The 14807-nt window shown below is 40.9% G+C and overlaps 2 protein-coding genes across 2 annotated transcripts in view; one reads left to right on the forward strand and one right to left on the reverse strand.

Annotated features, from left to right (window-relative positions):
* The window catches only part of SNX14 (sorting nexin 14), a 116925-nt gene that overhangs the window by 6924 nt on the left and 95194 nt on the right, over positions 1-14807 (reverse strand). The window contains 2 exon segments of the mRNA XM_044003041.1: positions 8529-8693; positions 9102-9225. Coding sequence (XP_043858976.1) covers positions 8529-8693; positions 9102-9225 — 289 coding nt within the window.
* LOC122753476 (lon protease homolog, mitochondrial-like) lies at positions 1031-3949 on the forward strand. Its single transcript, XM_044000864.1, has one exon. It carries the CDS (start codon positions 1031-1033, stop codon positions 3947-3949), a length of 2919 nt encoding a protein of 972 aa, XP_043856799.1.

Genomic DNA, 14807 nt, shown 5'->3' on the forward strand with positions numbered 1-14807 from the left:
AAGCAGAATGGTTTCAGAAAAACCTAATAAGTATCATATGAACAGATGCAAAGTGAAGTAAACAAAAACAGAAGAACATTGTACACAGTAACAGGAATACTGTGAGGCCAACCAACCGTGAATCACTAGGTACTCTGATCAAGACAATGATCCAAGACAATTCTAAAGGACCCATGATGGAAAATGCTTTCCATCTCTAGAGAGAACTGATGAACTCTTAGTACAGAATGAAGCATATTTTTTTTCACTTTTTCTTGCTTTTTATTATTTTTTTAAGCAACATGACCAATATATTTTGCATGACTTTACATGCATAATTGATATCATATTACTTGCCTTCACAATGGGTAGAGGAGGAGTGGGAGAGAGAGAGAAAATTTAGGACTCAAAAAATTTTTTAATAGTATCAATTAAAGAGAACCCCACCCCTTTCCATCTAATTATGATTGCATTGGTTTTGTTTCTGCAAAACCAAAATCATCCAGTTTGTCTCCTGTGATCCTTTCTTGTTTGATCATAAGCTTTTTGTTTTTGTTTTTTGGTGGGGCAATGGGGGTTAAGTGACTTGCCCAGGGTCGCACAGCTAGTGTCACGTGTCTGAGGCTGGATTTGAACTCAGGTACTCCTGAATCCAGGGCCAGCGCTTTAACCACTGCGTCATCTAGCTGCCCCCATCATAAGCTTTTTAAAAGAAATCTTTGAACAAGAATCCGTAGCCAAAAAATTAAGTATTTAAAAGAATTGACATTTGAGGAAGACTGGGGGGGAGGAGTAGAAGGGTGGGAGCAGCAAGGCGGGCGATGACGAAAGTAATTTGCACACTGAGCTGCCTTTTGTCTACCTGTGGATCTAGGGAGTGAGACAGAATAGGCGGATCCCATCAGAAGAGGCAGAAAGAGCAAGTGTCACAGGAGGAGGAAAAAAAAAAGGGGAAATCTCAAAACAAGAGGAGGAAATGACGTGTGGGCGGATCCCGTCACAAGAGAACTGACATTAGGAAGCAGCTCCCTCAGGCTCAGCTCAGGGAGGCATGGCGGCGAGCGCAGGACATTGGCGCCGGTGGGGAGTCATGAGGCGGCTGGCGCTGGTCCCGGGGCCATGGCCTCCCCAGCCAGCCGGCCTCACAGGGCTGGGCCGCTGGCGGGGACACCACATGTCCAGACTGGCGCTGCTGCCGAGTGCGGGGGCAGCAAGCGGCACCTCGCCGTCCTGGGCTCTGTGCAGCTTGGGGCCCCTTGGGCGCAGCACAGGGGACTGGCGGGGTCTGTGGGATGAGACCAGAAACCAGGGCAGCAGCACCCGGGCAGAAGGCCATGAGGACTACTACAACAGCCCCAAGGGCGGTGATGAAGGCTGGCCTGGGGCCGGCCAGAGCGGCGGGGAGGGGGGCCAGGAAGGCCCAGCCAACAACGCCCTTACACCCATGATGATCCCGGAGATCTTCCCGCATGTGCCGCTCTTGGCCATCAACGGCAACCCCGTGTTCCCCCGCTTCATTAAAATTACTGAGGTTAAAAACAAGAAGTTGGTCGAGCTGATAAGAAAGAAAGTTCGCCTTGCCCAGCCATATGCTGGTGTCTTTCTAAAGAGAGATGACAACAATGAGTCTGATGTGATTGAGAACCTGAATGAAATTTATCACACTGGAACTTTTGTCGACATTCATGAAATGCAGCTCCAAGGGGACAAGTTACGTATGATAGTCATGGGACACAGAAGGATTCGTATAAACAGACAACTAGAGCCTGAGGAAATGGAGCTAGAAAATAAACAGAAGAGAAAAAAATCTAAGGGAGCCAAGGAGGAGACAGAGGACATACAAGGTGCAAAGGATCAAGTGGTAGACCTGGTGATTGAACCCCCCACTAATTTGGGAAATGAAGTGCTCATGGTAGAAGTGGAAAATGTAGTCCATGAAAACTTCCAAGTCAATGAAGAAGTGAAAGCCCTTATTGCAGAAATTGCGAAGACAATTCGAGATATCATTACTTTGAATCCTTTCTATAGAGAATCTGTGATTCAGATGATGCAGGTTGGGCAGAGACCTCTGGACAATCCCATCTTCCTGAGTGACATGGGGGCAGCACTGACAGGAGCCACACCTCAGGAGCTGCAGGACGTCTTGGAAGAAACAAATATTCCAAATCGGCTCTATAAGGCCCTCTCTCTGCTCAAGAAGGAATTTGCACTCAACAAATTGCAGCAGCGGCTAGGCCAGGAAGTAGAAGAGAAAATCAAACAAACTCACCGCAAGTACCTTCTGCAAGAGCAACTAAAAATTATCAAGAAAGAACTGGGCCTGGAGAAAGAAGACAAAGATGCCATTGAGGAGAGATTCCGAGAACGTTTAGAGGACCTTGTTGTTCCCAAGCACATCATGCATATGATTGATGAGGAGATGAGAAAATTGGGCTTCTTGGACAATCATTCCTCAGAGTTCAGTGTCACCCGAAATTATTTGGACTGGTTGACTTCCATACCCTGGGGAAAGTATAGCGATGAGAATCTAGATCTGGCCCGAGCCAAGGAAGTCCTGGAGGAAGATCATTATGGCATGGAGGATGTCAAGAAGCGCATCTTGGAATTTATTGCTGTGAGCCAACTCAGAGGATCAACTCAAGGGAAGATACTTTGTTTCTATGGCCCTCCAGGAGTGGGCAAGACAAGCATTGCTCGCTCCATTGCAAGAGCTTTGAATAGACAATGTTTCCAATTCAGCATTGGAGGCATGACTGATGTGGCAGAAATCAAGGGACACAGGAGGACATATGTTGGGGCCATGCCAGGGAAGATCATCCAGTGTCTGAAAAAGACCCAGACGGAAAACCCCCTCATTCTAATAGATGAGGTGGATAAGATCGGGCGGAGTTACCAGGGAGATCCCTCTTCTGCACTACTTGAGCTTCTAGATCCAGAGCAAAACTCCAGCTTCCTGGACCACTACCTTGATGTCCCAGTGGATCTGTCCAAGGTTCTATTCATCTGCACAGCCAATATTATAGACACCATCCCTGACCCTTTGAGAGATAGGATGGAGATGATCAATGTCTCTGGCTATGTGGCCCAGGAGAAACTTGCCATTGCAGAGCGTTACCTGCTCCCTCATGCCCGAGCCCTGTGTGGTCTGGATGAAAGCAAAGCCAAAATCTCCTCAGACGTATTGACCCTTCTCATCAAGCACTACTGCCGGGAGAGTGGTGTCAGAAACCTGCAGAAGCAGGTGGAAAAGCTGTTAAGAAAATGTGTCTATAAGATAATCAGTGGGGAGATGGAGTCTGTGGAAGTAACACCTGAGAACCTACAGGACTTTGTTGGAAAGCCCATCTTCACTGTGGAACGCATGTATGATGTAACACCACCAGGTGTGGTCATGGGTCTGGCATGGACAGCCATGGGAGGTTCGACCTTGTTCATTGAGACCTCGTTACGGTGCCCAAAGGAAAAAGACAGCAAAGATGGGAGCCTAGAGGTGACAGGTCAGCTGGGGGATGTCATGAAAGAAAGTACCAGGATTGCATACACATTTGCCCGGGCATTCTTAATGCATGAGGACCCATCCAATGATTTCCTGTTGACCTCACACATCCACCTGCATGTACCTGCAGGTGCGACCCCCAAGGATGGCCCCAGTGCAGGCTGCACCATTGTCACTGCACTGCTCTCCTTGGCCATGAACCAATCCATTCGCCACAATGTGGCCATGACAGGGGAAGTTTCCCTCACTGGCAAGATCCTTCCTGTGGGAGGCATTAAGGAGAAGACCATTGCAGCCCAAAGAGCAGGGGTAACTTGTGTCATCCTTCCTGCAGAGAACAAGACGGACTATTATGACCTTGCAGGGTACATCACTGAAGGGCTAGAAGTGCACTTTGTGGAGCACTACAGTAAGATCTTTGACATTGTCTTTCCCCAAGAGGAAACAGGAATGAGGAACTTTCAGAGGCCCTAAGCACAGGGGAGACTTCAGCCAAACAAATTCCAAAGGGTAGGCAACTTGGACAGAAGCTTCAAGGATCAGTAATACTGATAAAGCAGCTGAGTAATAAACCCATTAATGGTGGTAGCTTAGAGAGCAATTTAATTTAGAGAAGGCCTGTTACACTTGAAAATGTATTATGATGAAAACCATTTCTGTTCCAATCAAAAAAAAAAAAAAGAACTGATACTTCTTAACTCAAAATAATCCAACTAGCAACAAATGGTGAGAATCTCAAAATCCTGGACTGACTTAACCACTAAACTTTTAAGAGGGTTTTTCAGAGAAACTGAAAGGAGGGGGAAAAATTAGGGGGGGGGGGGGAGAAGAAAGGGAAGGGAGGAAGGATAATCCCAAAGTGAAACTCCTATCTTTGACAAAGAGGAAGTTCATATTAAAGAAACCTACAAAGTTATTAACAAAAGAGAGAGGAATTTTGTTTTTTGCTGTTGTTGTTGGGTTTTTTTTGTTGTTTTTTTGTTTTGCTGGGCAAAGAAGGTTAAGTGACTTGCCTAAGGTCACAAGGCTAGTAAGTGTCAATTGTCTGAGGCCAGGTTTGAACTCAGGTCCTCCTGAATTCAGGGCTGATGCTCTATCCACTGCATCACCTAGCTGCCCCCAGGAATTTTGTTTTAAAATGATTTTGCAAAGTCCTTAATAGTAGAAATTATAAGAATAAGAAAGCATCAGAATCACTGACGAAAACAGAAACCTAATTATTTTAATGCTAAACAGAAATGGACTACAATTCATAATAAAATGAAAGTTACAGGATGGATTAAAAAACTAAAAAATCCAAGTACAATCAAACCAAAAGAGTGGTCTAAATTAAACTGTTACTGCTAAATCAACTTATTCATTTCACATGACTTCTCCACTACATCTCATGTACACATACATAGGTGTCACTGTATATGTACAATTGATCGCATTTTATTACATCTTCTCTCAAAGACTTCCCCTTCTGTCATCCTGACTTCTACTTATCTTCAAATTCTCCCTGTCTACTAGCTAATTCCCTACTGTCTAAAAACATGAATATACCTCCCTCTTCCTCAAAAAATCCTGGCTTGATTTAGCCATCCCCACTAGCTATCATACCATACCTCTCTCTACTATTGTGACTAAACTACTTTAGGCCATCTACATTAATGATTCTACTTCCTTTCCTCTCACTCTTCTCAACTCTCTACATTCTGCTTTCTGACCTTTTATTCAACTAAAACTGTTCTCTCCAAATGTAATTGCCAAATCTAATGGCCTCTTTTCTAAATCTTTATCCTAACATCTCTGTAGCCTTTGTCAATGCCAATCACCTTGTTCTTGATATTTTCTTCTTTCTAGGTTTTCATGACAGTATTATTATCTTGATTCTCTTCTTACCTATCTGACTAATCTTTCCCAGTTTCCTTAACCTGAATTTCCATATAGGTCACTTCCACAGCTCACAGATGACCTGAAAGGCTCTGTGTTGGGCCCTCTTTTCTTCTCTATCCTACTTCACTTGGTAATCTCATCAGCTCCCGTTTCAATTGTCATCTTTATGCTCATGAATCTCAAATCTACCTATCCAGCCCTAAACTTTCTCCTAACTTCCAGACTCCCATCTCCAAATGTCAACCAGATGTCTCTAAACTAGATGACTCATATGAATTCCTTATCTTTTCTCCAAACCCTATGATAAGTATAAAAGGGATGCCCAATGTTTGTCTAGTGCTATTAGTGCTATCAGGCCAGCAAGGTGGTACGGTGAATAGAATGCCCAGCCTGAAGTCAGGAAGATTCCTCTTCCTGAGTTCAAATCTGGCCTCAGACATTTACCAGCTGTGTGATTCTGGGCTAGTCACTTTATCCTCTCTGCATTTCCACTTGTGGAAAGCTTAATTCCAACCAGAAAATGTTTCTAAAAAGCAAGACAAAATATTATACTTAAAAGCATTTATACAAGTAAGAGCATATCAAGTCTAAAAACATCTAATAATTTGGAATCAAAATTTATAAAGGAAAATAATCAAGGAAAACTAGTAATAAACAGAAATGGAAGATTTTAAACACACCACTAACAAAATAAGATAAATCCGGGGCAGCTAGGTGGCACAGTGGATAGAGCACCGGCCCTGAAGTCAGGAGTACCTGAGTTCAAATCCAGCCTCAGACACTTAACACTTACTAGCTGTGTGACCCTGGGCAAGTCACTTAACCCCAATTGCCTCACCAAAAAAAAAGATAAATCCAACAAAAAATGAAAAAGAAATCAGGGAGCTAATCAGAGTATTAGCTAATTTAGGTCTAATAAGCTACATGGAGATCTTAAAAAATAAAGAATATACCTTTTTTTCTTCAATGTTTATGAAATCTACAAAAAAGCCTGATCATACACTGGGCTACAAAGATGAAACAGGCAAAAACATAGAAAAAAGATTCAATGCACTACATTTATAGACCATAATAAAATAATAGTAGTAAATGATACAATGAGAAGGTATAATGGAATCTAAAAAATTATGTATTAAAAATGTTGGGGAGGGGCACCTAGGTGGCGCAGTGGATAGAGCACTGGCCCTGGATTCAGGAGGACCTGAGTTCAAATCCAGCCTCAGACACGTGACACTGGCTGTGTGACCTTGGGCAAGTCACTTGACCCTCATTGCCCAGAAGAGGGGGGAAAAATAAAGAAAGAAAAATGTTGGGGAGGGGAACAGAAATGTTCATATTTATTTATTTATTTTTAAATTTTTAGTGAGGCAATTGGGTTTAAGTGACTTGCCCAGGGTCACACAGCTAGTAAGTGCTAAGTGTCTGAGGCCAGATTTGAACTCAGGTACTCCTAAATCCAGGGCCAGTGCTCTATCCACTGCACCACCTAGCTGCCCCCCATATTTATTTTTTTTTTAACTTTTTTTTTTAAGTGAGGCAATTGGGGTTAAGTGACTTGCCCAGGGTCACACAGCCAGTAAATGTTAAGTGTCCGAGGCCAGATTTGAACTCAGGTACTCCTGACTCCAGGGCCGGTGCTCTATCCACTGCGCCACCTAGCTGCCCCCCCCATATTTATTTTTAAGCCTGAATGATTTTTTCTTTATTCTCCTAAACTGCATTTGAACCACAAATCATCTCAAAGGAATTTCCTCTATTCTTTTCTTTTTTTTTTTTTCTTTCTTTTTTTTTTTGTTTTTTTTTTTTTTTTTTAGTGAGGCAATTGGGGTTAAGTGACTTGCCCAGGGTCACACAGCTAGTAAGTGTTAAGTATCTGAGGCCAGATTTGAACTCAGGTACTTCTGACTCCAGGGCCGGTGTTCTATCCACTGCGCCATCTAGCTGCCCCTCTCTATTCTTTTCTAAAACGTTTTTTCCTTTGTACATTTCCACATGGAAATGTACTTCAAGCTTATTAACATATCTAATACTGAACTCTGTATCTCCCCTCTCTTCCCCCTCAAGAAACCCTTCCCTTCTTTTTAACTTCTGCATTCCTCTTAATGATGTCAATATTCTCTTCAGTCACTGAGGCCAGAAAGCTGTCAGCAACTTCTCCCCTCTCTCCCTCACTTTGCCGTATCCAATGAGGTACCAAATCCTTCTGCTGCCACCACAGTTCAGATTCCCACTACCTGGACTATTAGAATTGCCTCCAAATTGTTCTCTCTCTTCAATTCACTTTACAAACCTCCAGTGGTTCTCCAATAATCTATTAATGTTCAGTGGTCTCCCCAACCTAATTCCAACTTATCTTTTCTATGTCTCAAACTACTCCCTTAATGAATTGTATACTAGTATTTTGGTCCTTGAACTCTTTTCCCTTTTCTTTTCTTCTTTATGATGCTTCCTGGCACATCCTGGAAGCCCGGAATGCTCTCCCTTCTCCCCAAACTTTGCCAGTTAAAAGCTTCTTGTTCTTCAAGGCCCAGCTGTCACTCCCTAAATGAAGCCCTTCCCTAACTCCAAAGTCATGTGATCTCCCTCTTTCCTTGAAACCTTTAGAGCAGTGTTTACCCCATTTCTGTGCATTTATATTATATTTTTAACTTGAAAATGATGGATGTTTTATATTTCTTTTCCCTTTTTTTTTTTTTGATGAGGCAATTGGGGTTAAGTGGCTTGCCCAGGGTCACACAGCTATTAAGTGTTAAGTGTGTGAGGCCAGATTTAAATTCAGGTCCTCCCGAGCTGCCCCTATATTTCTTACAAGAATATAAACTTCATGTAGGCAGAGATGATGCCTTATTTGGCTTTGCCTTTCCCTTAGCACAGTGCTCTGAATGTAAGAAGCACTTATTAACTGTTTTTTGGGTAAATGACATTCTGTCTTCTAAAATGTCTTCTTTTCTTTAATGGAATATGTTGATTTTCATTTCAATTTAGCGTGCAGTACTGCTACATTTTGTAGAAAAAAATACAAGACCATACTCCAAAGGAACATTAATATGAACAGAAACATGCACAGAAATACCTGTCTCCAAAGAACTACAAAATCTTCTCAGTGAAGTGATATGTATGTGATAATTACTCAAAAGAGCACACAAAACATAATACAAAAAAGAAAAATACAAACCTCTGAGAAGTGTTATAAGTGAGACCAAACGGTGTTCCTGGAATAGCTGCTCTAGTTTGCACTGTAGATAGTAATCAGTATATGTCTCTAAGGTATTTTTCAAGAGGATTCGCACTCCCATCAAGAAATGATGAAGCCAATCAGGAATCCGGAAAACCACTCGACCTGAAAACAATGATACGTCATTCTGTTCTTAAAATAAACTGGTCTTTTCTGACATTTATGAATAAAGCACACATAAATTATGCTAACTGGCATGTCAATGTTGTACCCACAAAGATTAATTAATAACTTTAACATGTCAGTGGTCAATTCTGACTGACACACTGTGTTAAAAAAAAAAAACATTTTCAACATTTGTTTTTATAAAATTTCTAGTTTCAAATTTTTCTCCCTCCCTCCTCCCCAAGACTGCAAGCAATCTGATATAGGTTATAAATGTACAATCACATGAAACATGCTTAAAAAACATTTTAGTCTCCAATTAAAAACTGATTGTGAAATTGGCCTCTTTGTGGATGCATCGCTTGGCATCTAACTGAAAAATTAATCCAAGAAAAAATCAACTCTTACCTATATACATTAAGTAATCATAGACACCCTCTACAGTCATCATCTCCATAAAATAATTCTGATTTTGTTTTCTCTCTGTGTTCTCAGCACGGTTTGCGTTGTTCTTGAATAGGTCATTGAAAAGCTGAAAATTCAAATTATGTATATTTAAATATTTTACTATAGATTAACACTAAAAAGATGTCATAACTCTTCAAGAACCAAAAGAAAACATCTGACAATGATGCTCTTCACCCTCCTACAAACTCCTACATTAATTGATTCCATAAAAATTAAATTGGTGCTAATATTAATTGGTGCCAGTAAGTCCTGTCTTCTCATTATGTGGCTAAAGTATTTAAACTTCAGCTTCAGAATTTGAACTTCCAGTGAATAGTCTGAATTAATTTAAGTATTGACTGATTTGATCTCCTTACTGTCCAATGGACTCTCAAAAGTCTTCTCCACCACCACAATTTGAAAGCATTGATTCTGTGGTGCTTGACTTTCCTCATTGTCCAACTCTTGCAGCCATACTTAGCTACTGGAAAAACCATAGCTTGGACCATACGGATCCTTGTTTGCAATGGGATGTCTCTGCTCTTGAGTATGCTGTCCAGACTTGTCTTGGCTTCCCTTCCTAGGAACAAGTGTCTTAATTCTCATGGTTGCAGTCACCATCTGCAGTGATCTTTAAGCCCAAGAATATAAAAATCTGACACTGCTTCCATTTCTTCTCCCTCTGTTTGCTATGAAGTGATGGGACCAGTCGCCAAGACCTTAATTTTTTTGAGTTAAGCTTCAAGCCAGCTTTTACAGTCTTTTCTGCATAACCTATATCCAATTGCATACCACCAGAAAGGGGGATGGGGGAAGAGAGAAAATTTGGAACTCAAAACTTCGAATAAAGGAGTATTTACTGAGAAAAACAATGAGAAAAACACCCCCCCCAAAGTATCTTAATTCTTAATTTTCTGTCATCAGAATAGTATCATCTGCATATCTGAAACTGTTGATATTTCTCCTGGTAACCTTAATTCTGTGCTTAACTGAAGAAGGAAGGAAAGCAAAAAGGAAAAAAGAAAAGGAAAGATATACCCAACTGAATGCAGAGTTCTAGAGAATAGCAAGGATAGGTAAGGTTTTCTTAAACAAGCAATGCAAAGAAATAGAAGAAAACAATAGAATGGGAAAGACAAGAAATCTCTTCAAGAAAATTTGAGATATCAAGGGAATGTTTTATACAAAAATGGGCATGATAAAAGACAAAAATGGTAGGGAAATAAGAGAAGCAGAAGAGATTAAGAAGAGGTGGCAGGGGGCAGCTAAGTGGCGCAGTGGATAGAGCACCGGCCCTGGAGTCAGGAGTACCTGAGTTCAAATCCAGCCTCAGACACCTAACACTTACTAGCTGTGTGACCCTGGGCAAGTCACTTAACCCTCATTGCCCTGCAGGAAAAAAAAAAAAAGAAGAGGTGGCAAGAATACACACACACACACACACACACACACACACACCCCACACAATTAAATCTTAGCAGAAAGATAACCACGATGCTATAGTTACTAATGGAGAGCCAGACATCCTAGAGAATGAAGTCAAATGGGCCTTAGGAAGCACTGCTAACAAAGGCTAATGGAGATGATGGAATTCTAGCTGAGATATTTTAAAATCCTAAAAGATGATGCTACTTAAAGTATACCAGAAAATATGGAAAACTCAACAGTAGCCACTGGAGTGGAAAAGATTGATTGCTTATATCCCCATCCTTAAGAAGGGCAATGTCAAGGAATGTTCAAATTACCAAACAATTGCACACATTTCACATGCCAGAAATATTATGCCTAAGATTCTGCAAGCTAGACTTCAGCAATATGTGGACCAAGAGTTACCAGAAGAGCAAGCTGGTTTTCAAAGAGGCAAAGGAACCAGAGATCAAATTTCCAGCATTTGCTGGACTATGGAAAAAGCAAGGGAAATAAGAAAAACAACTACTTCTGGTTCATTGGCTACACTAAAGCCTTTGACTGGGGGGGATCACAAGAAAATGTGGCAAAGCCTTGTGGAAATTTATTTTGATTTGGGGACCCTACCTTTAGGCTGAGATTAGAAAGCCTTAGGCCCTCAGGGCATCTTCCCCTCCTACTCAGCTTCAGCTGAGTCAAAAAGCCCCATGGGCTCCACAAAACGCCAGGTCAGACAGCTGGGGGGGGGGGGGAAGCCCCCAGCTCCCTCCGACCCAAGCGGAGCTATCCGAAAAGCCTGTGCTGAGGCCCGTGAGGTGGGAGCACCCTCCCCCCCACCAGCAGCAGCCCTGGCTAGCGGATTAGCTTGGTCTGTGGGGGCGCAAAAAGCCCGGAGATTTGAGTGGAGAGAAAAAAAGGTATATATAGACCTGGGGTGGTAGACTCAGGAGGGGGTTAGAAGGCCGAAGGAGTTTGGTTTGGGCAAGGAGATAGGGGGCTGAGAAGAGGTCAAGAGGGCAGCTGACAAGATCAGAAAGGAGGGGGGAGGGGGGAGGGGGGAGGGGGGAGGGGGGAGGGGGAGGGGATGAGACGAACAGCAACGCAGGACTAGGAGCAAAAGCGGAGAGCACAGAAGCTCGGGGTATAGGTTGGAGAAAGTGAAGATTAAGAGGAGTTAGAATAAAGTACCTGAGTGCCCTGAGGGGAGAGACTGCTAAGGCCCTTATTATATTCAAGAAGTTCTAAGTGCAGCAGGTGGGAAAGAGACACAGTGGAAAGAGACCGAAGCAGTCAGGTTGTACATTTTATTTCCCTGTATTCTTAATTTTCAATAGTGTCTCATAAATAAACTCTGCTTTGATTATTTGGTTAAGAGGCTTCTTAATATTTTGCTTATCAATCTGGGAGTGGAGCAGTGTGGTAGAACTTTATAAATTAGCCCACATTAAATTAAATGCAGTCAGATAGCCAAATAGTCAACAGTCCCCAGATTAGTCATCCACAGATTAGTCCCCCCAAATTAGCCCTAGTCATCAAAAATATTTTACATTTGAATGGTGACCACGAAGGGACTTATGGCCCAATTATAATTTTTCTAAACCTATAATTTTTCATAAATCCAATTATATATAATTTTCCAAATTAGATAAGCAAATAATTAATTTTTTTTACAACCTCAAAGAGCTGGGAGTACCAGATCATCTTATTTGTGTCCTGAGGAAGCTCTATGTGTAGGTCAAGAAGCAACAGAACCAAACGTGGACCAAATGATTGGTTTAAGATTGGAAGAGGAACACGACAAGGTTGTATATAGTCAGTTTATTTAACTTTCTTCTGGTGAACTATTAATAAACTAACCGCTTTGGGGAATGTACTTTGTAAAGGGGTTTTTGTTTGAGTATTTGTTAGGATGTGTTTGTTGTACCAAAAGATATCAATGTTTAAAAAAAAAAACTGCAAAGGACCCAAAAAGGAAGATGACATCTGCCTCCAGAGAAAGAACTGGTTAAGTAGAATTATGTACATAGTATGGTTTTACATGCGCACATGCATGCACACACACACACACATCTGTGTCTAATGATAGCCAACTCTAGGGCGAGGGAGGGGAACATATATAAAAAGCACACAGCAGGGAATAAAAGAAAATGTAGAAGGAAGTATAGAAAGCAGAGTAGCTTTGAAAATGATGTGTAATACTTAATATGACTTTTTTTTAAAGAGTTAACTGTGAAATGGAAATTCATGGTCTTAAAGTGAATCTTCTTTATATGTTGTGCTGGGTATATGGAAATGTTCCTTTTTTCTTTATGTATTTAAGTTCAAAATGATTTTTTTAAAAGACAAAGTTAGTTCAATAAAGTCAAAACTAAAGAACACATAAATACATATATATGGCCAAATCCTCAACTATAGCAAACCTGCCATTACCCATGTATTTTTAATTCTGAAAAATAAATAGTCCCTTTAGGCAAGCTACTTCTCCCTCCTACCTCCTTATTCTAAAATCCCCATTCCTAACCTCCAGTCTGAGCAGCACGCAGAATTTCATTTTGCTCATTCTTTTAAGACCCCAGGATAGGGAGGGACTACTAGAACTTTAAAAACCAGGCCAGCCAATTCCAAAGCCCAGGACATTCCTGTTGTTCATTTATTATACCTTCCTTCTGTTCTGTAGAACTGTAACTATGCCCTATAGGAATTAGTTATCATTAGAATTGAATATTCACAATTCAAAATAAAGACTTTTAGCCCCTCAAAGGAATTTTGTCTGGCAGGAATCATTCCGAGCTATAGTTTAGGCCTGGTCATAACCACATTAGCAAAGTTTTAGTGAAGCAAAGAACAATTTAAGCAGTGCTGTGCAACTCTGAACAATATTAAAGTCTAAATTTTAGGGGCAAACCAATACTCACATTTCATTAAATTAATGCCTACCTTGGAGGTAAATGACAGCAAAGGCAAAAAGTAACACAAACTGATTCCCACAGTCTTAGAAAGAGTGTAACTGCCATTTTTAAAATGGGTATTTAATTATATAGTTTTTCAAATAAAGGAAACTATCGTGCAAAAGAATTGTAGACCCACAATTCCAGTCACACAGATTGGCTCCTTCTACATAAGTGCTTCCTAAAGAAATATTATCATTTGATTCTAAATCAAGTCATTGTCCTTAGCCCCACTCCCCAACTCCCTCATTAACTGTTCACCAATCAGGGTTGATTTTCACCAGAGGGACCTCTTCCCAAAAGTATTTTAAGGCATTCAATATCTCTATTAGGGGTCTTTGGTTATCAAGAGAAACCAATGATCATCAATTTATTATTATTAGCTAGCTTAATTAACAAACTGATTATTAACTCAGAAACTGTCTCTGGATTTTCACTGCTCACAATATGTTTTATTAGATGGCAATATGCTGCTTTGTTTAAATGTTTCAAAAAAGAAAATTTGGAACACAAAGTTTTAAAAATCAATATTACAGTTTGTTTTTACATGTAAGGTGGGGGAAAACCATAAATGAATGAATGAACGAATAAATGTTTCACAAAAGAAAACCTACTCATTAAGAGAACCCACATATTAACACACTAGTTTATTTCCATCCAAAAATTTTTGCTCAGTAGACAATACAAAAATTCTTCCCCCAAAGAAGTCCCCTTCCAGTTTGCTGCTTGTCCTCTATTCTTAGCCAAAATAATTTTAAAAGAGATGTCGGGGGCACCTAGGTGGCACAGTGGATAAAGCATCAGCCTTGGATTCAGGAGGACTTGAGTTCAAATCCGACCTCAGACACTTGACACTTACTAGCAGTGTGTCCCGGGGCAAGTCACTTAACCCTCATTGCCCCACCCCCCCCAAAAGAGAGAGAGAGATGTCACATATTACTTCCTTTTTACTCCAAATAGAAATGTCTTTAACTCTTCTCCCCTTGATACTCACAATGCCTTTTGTACAGCTGTATCATCTTTACTCAAAGTTCTCTTGGCATCTTCACAACATTTCTGCAAAGTTTTGCTTTCCTTTGCAAAAATCTGAGAAACAACTTTACGGTAGGAGAATCTATTTGTCTGTCTCTATCTCTCACGCACATTCTTGTTTTCTCTCTTCCTCAAGAAAACCACTACAAGACTTCTAAACTTTTATTTACAAATTTATCACGGAAAAAAATCTTTTTTTAATTAAGTTTCTTCTTTATTAGCAATGTCACCCAATAACTGTGACAAGCAAGACTAGCTCCTCACACCACCCCCCTCTCAA

The sequence above is a fragment of the Dromiciops gliroides genome, chromosome 4 (assembly GCF_019393635.1).
Source record: "Dromiciops gliroides isolate mDroGli1 chromosome 4, mDroGli1.pri, whole genome shotgun sequence".
In the NCBI taxonomy this organism is placed as follows: Eukaryota; Metazoa; Chordata; class Mammalia; order Microbiotheria; family Microbiotheriidae; genus Dromiciops; species Dromiciops gliroides.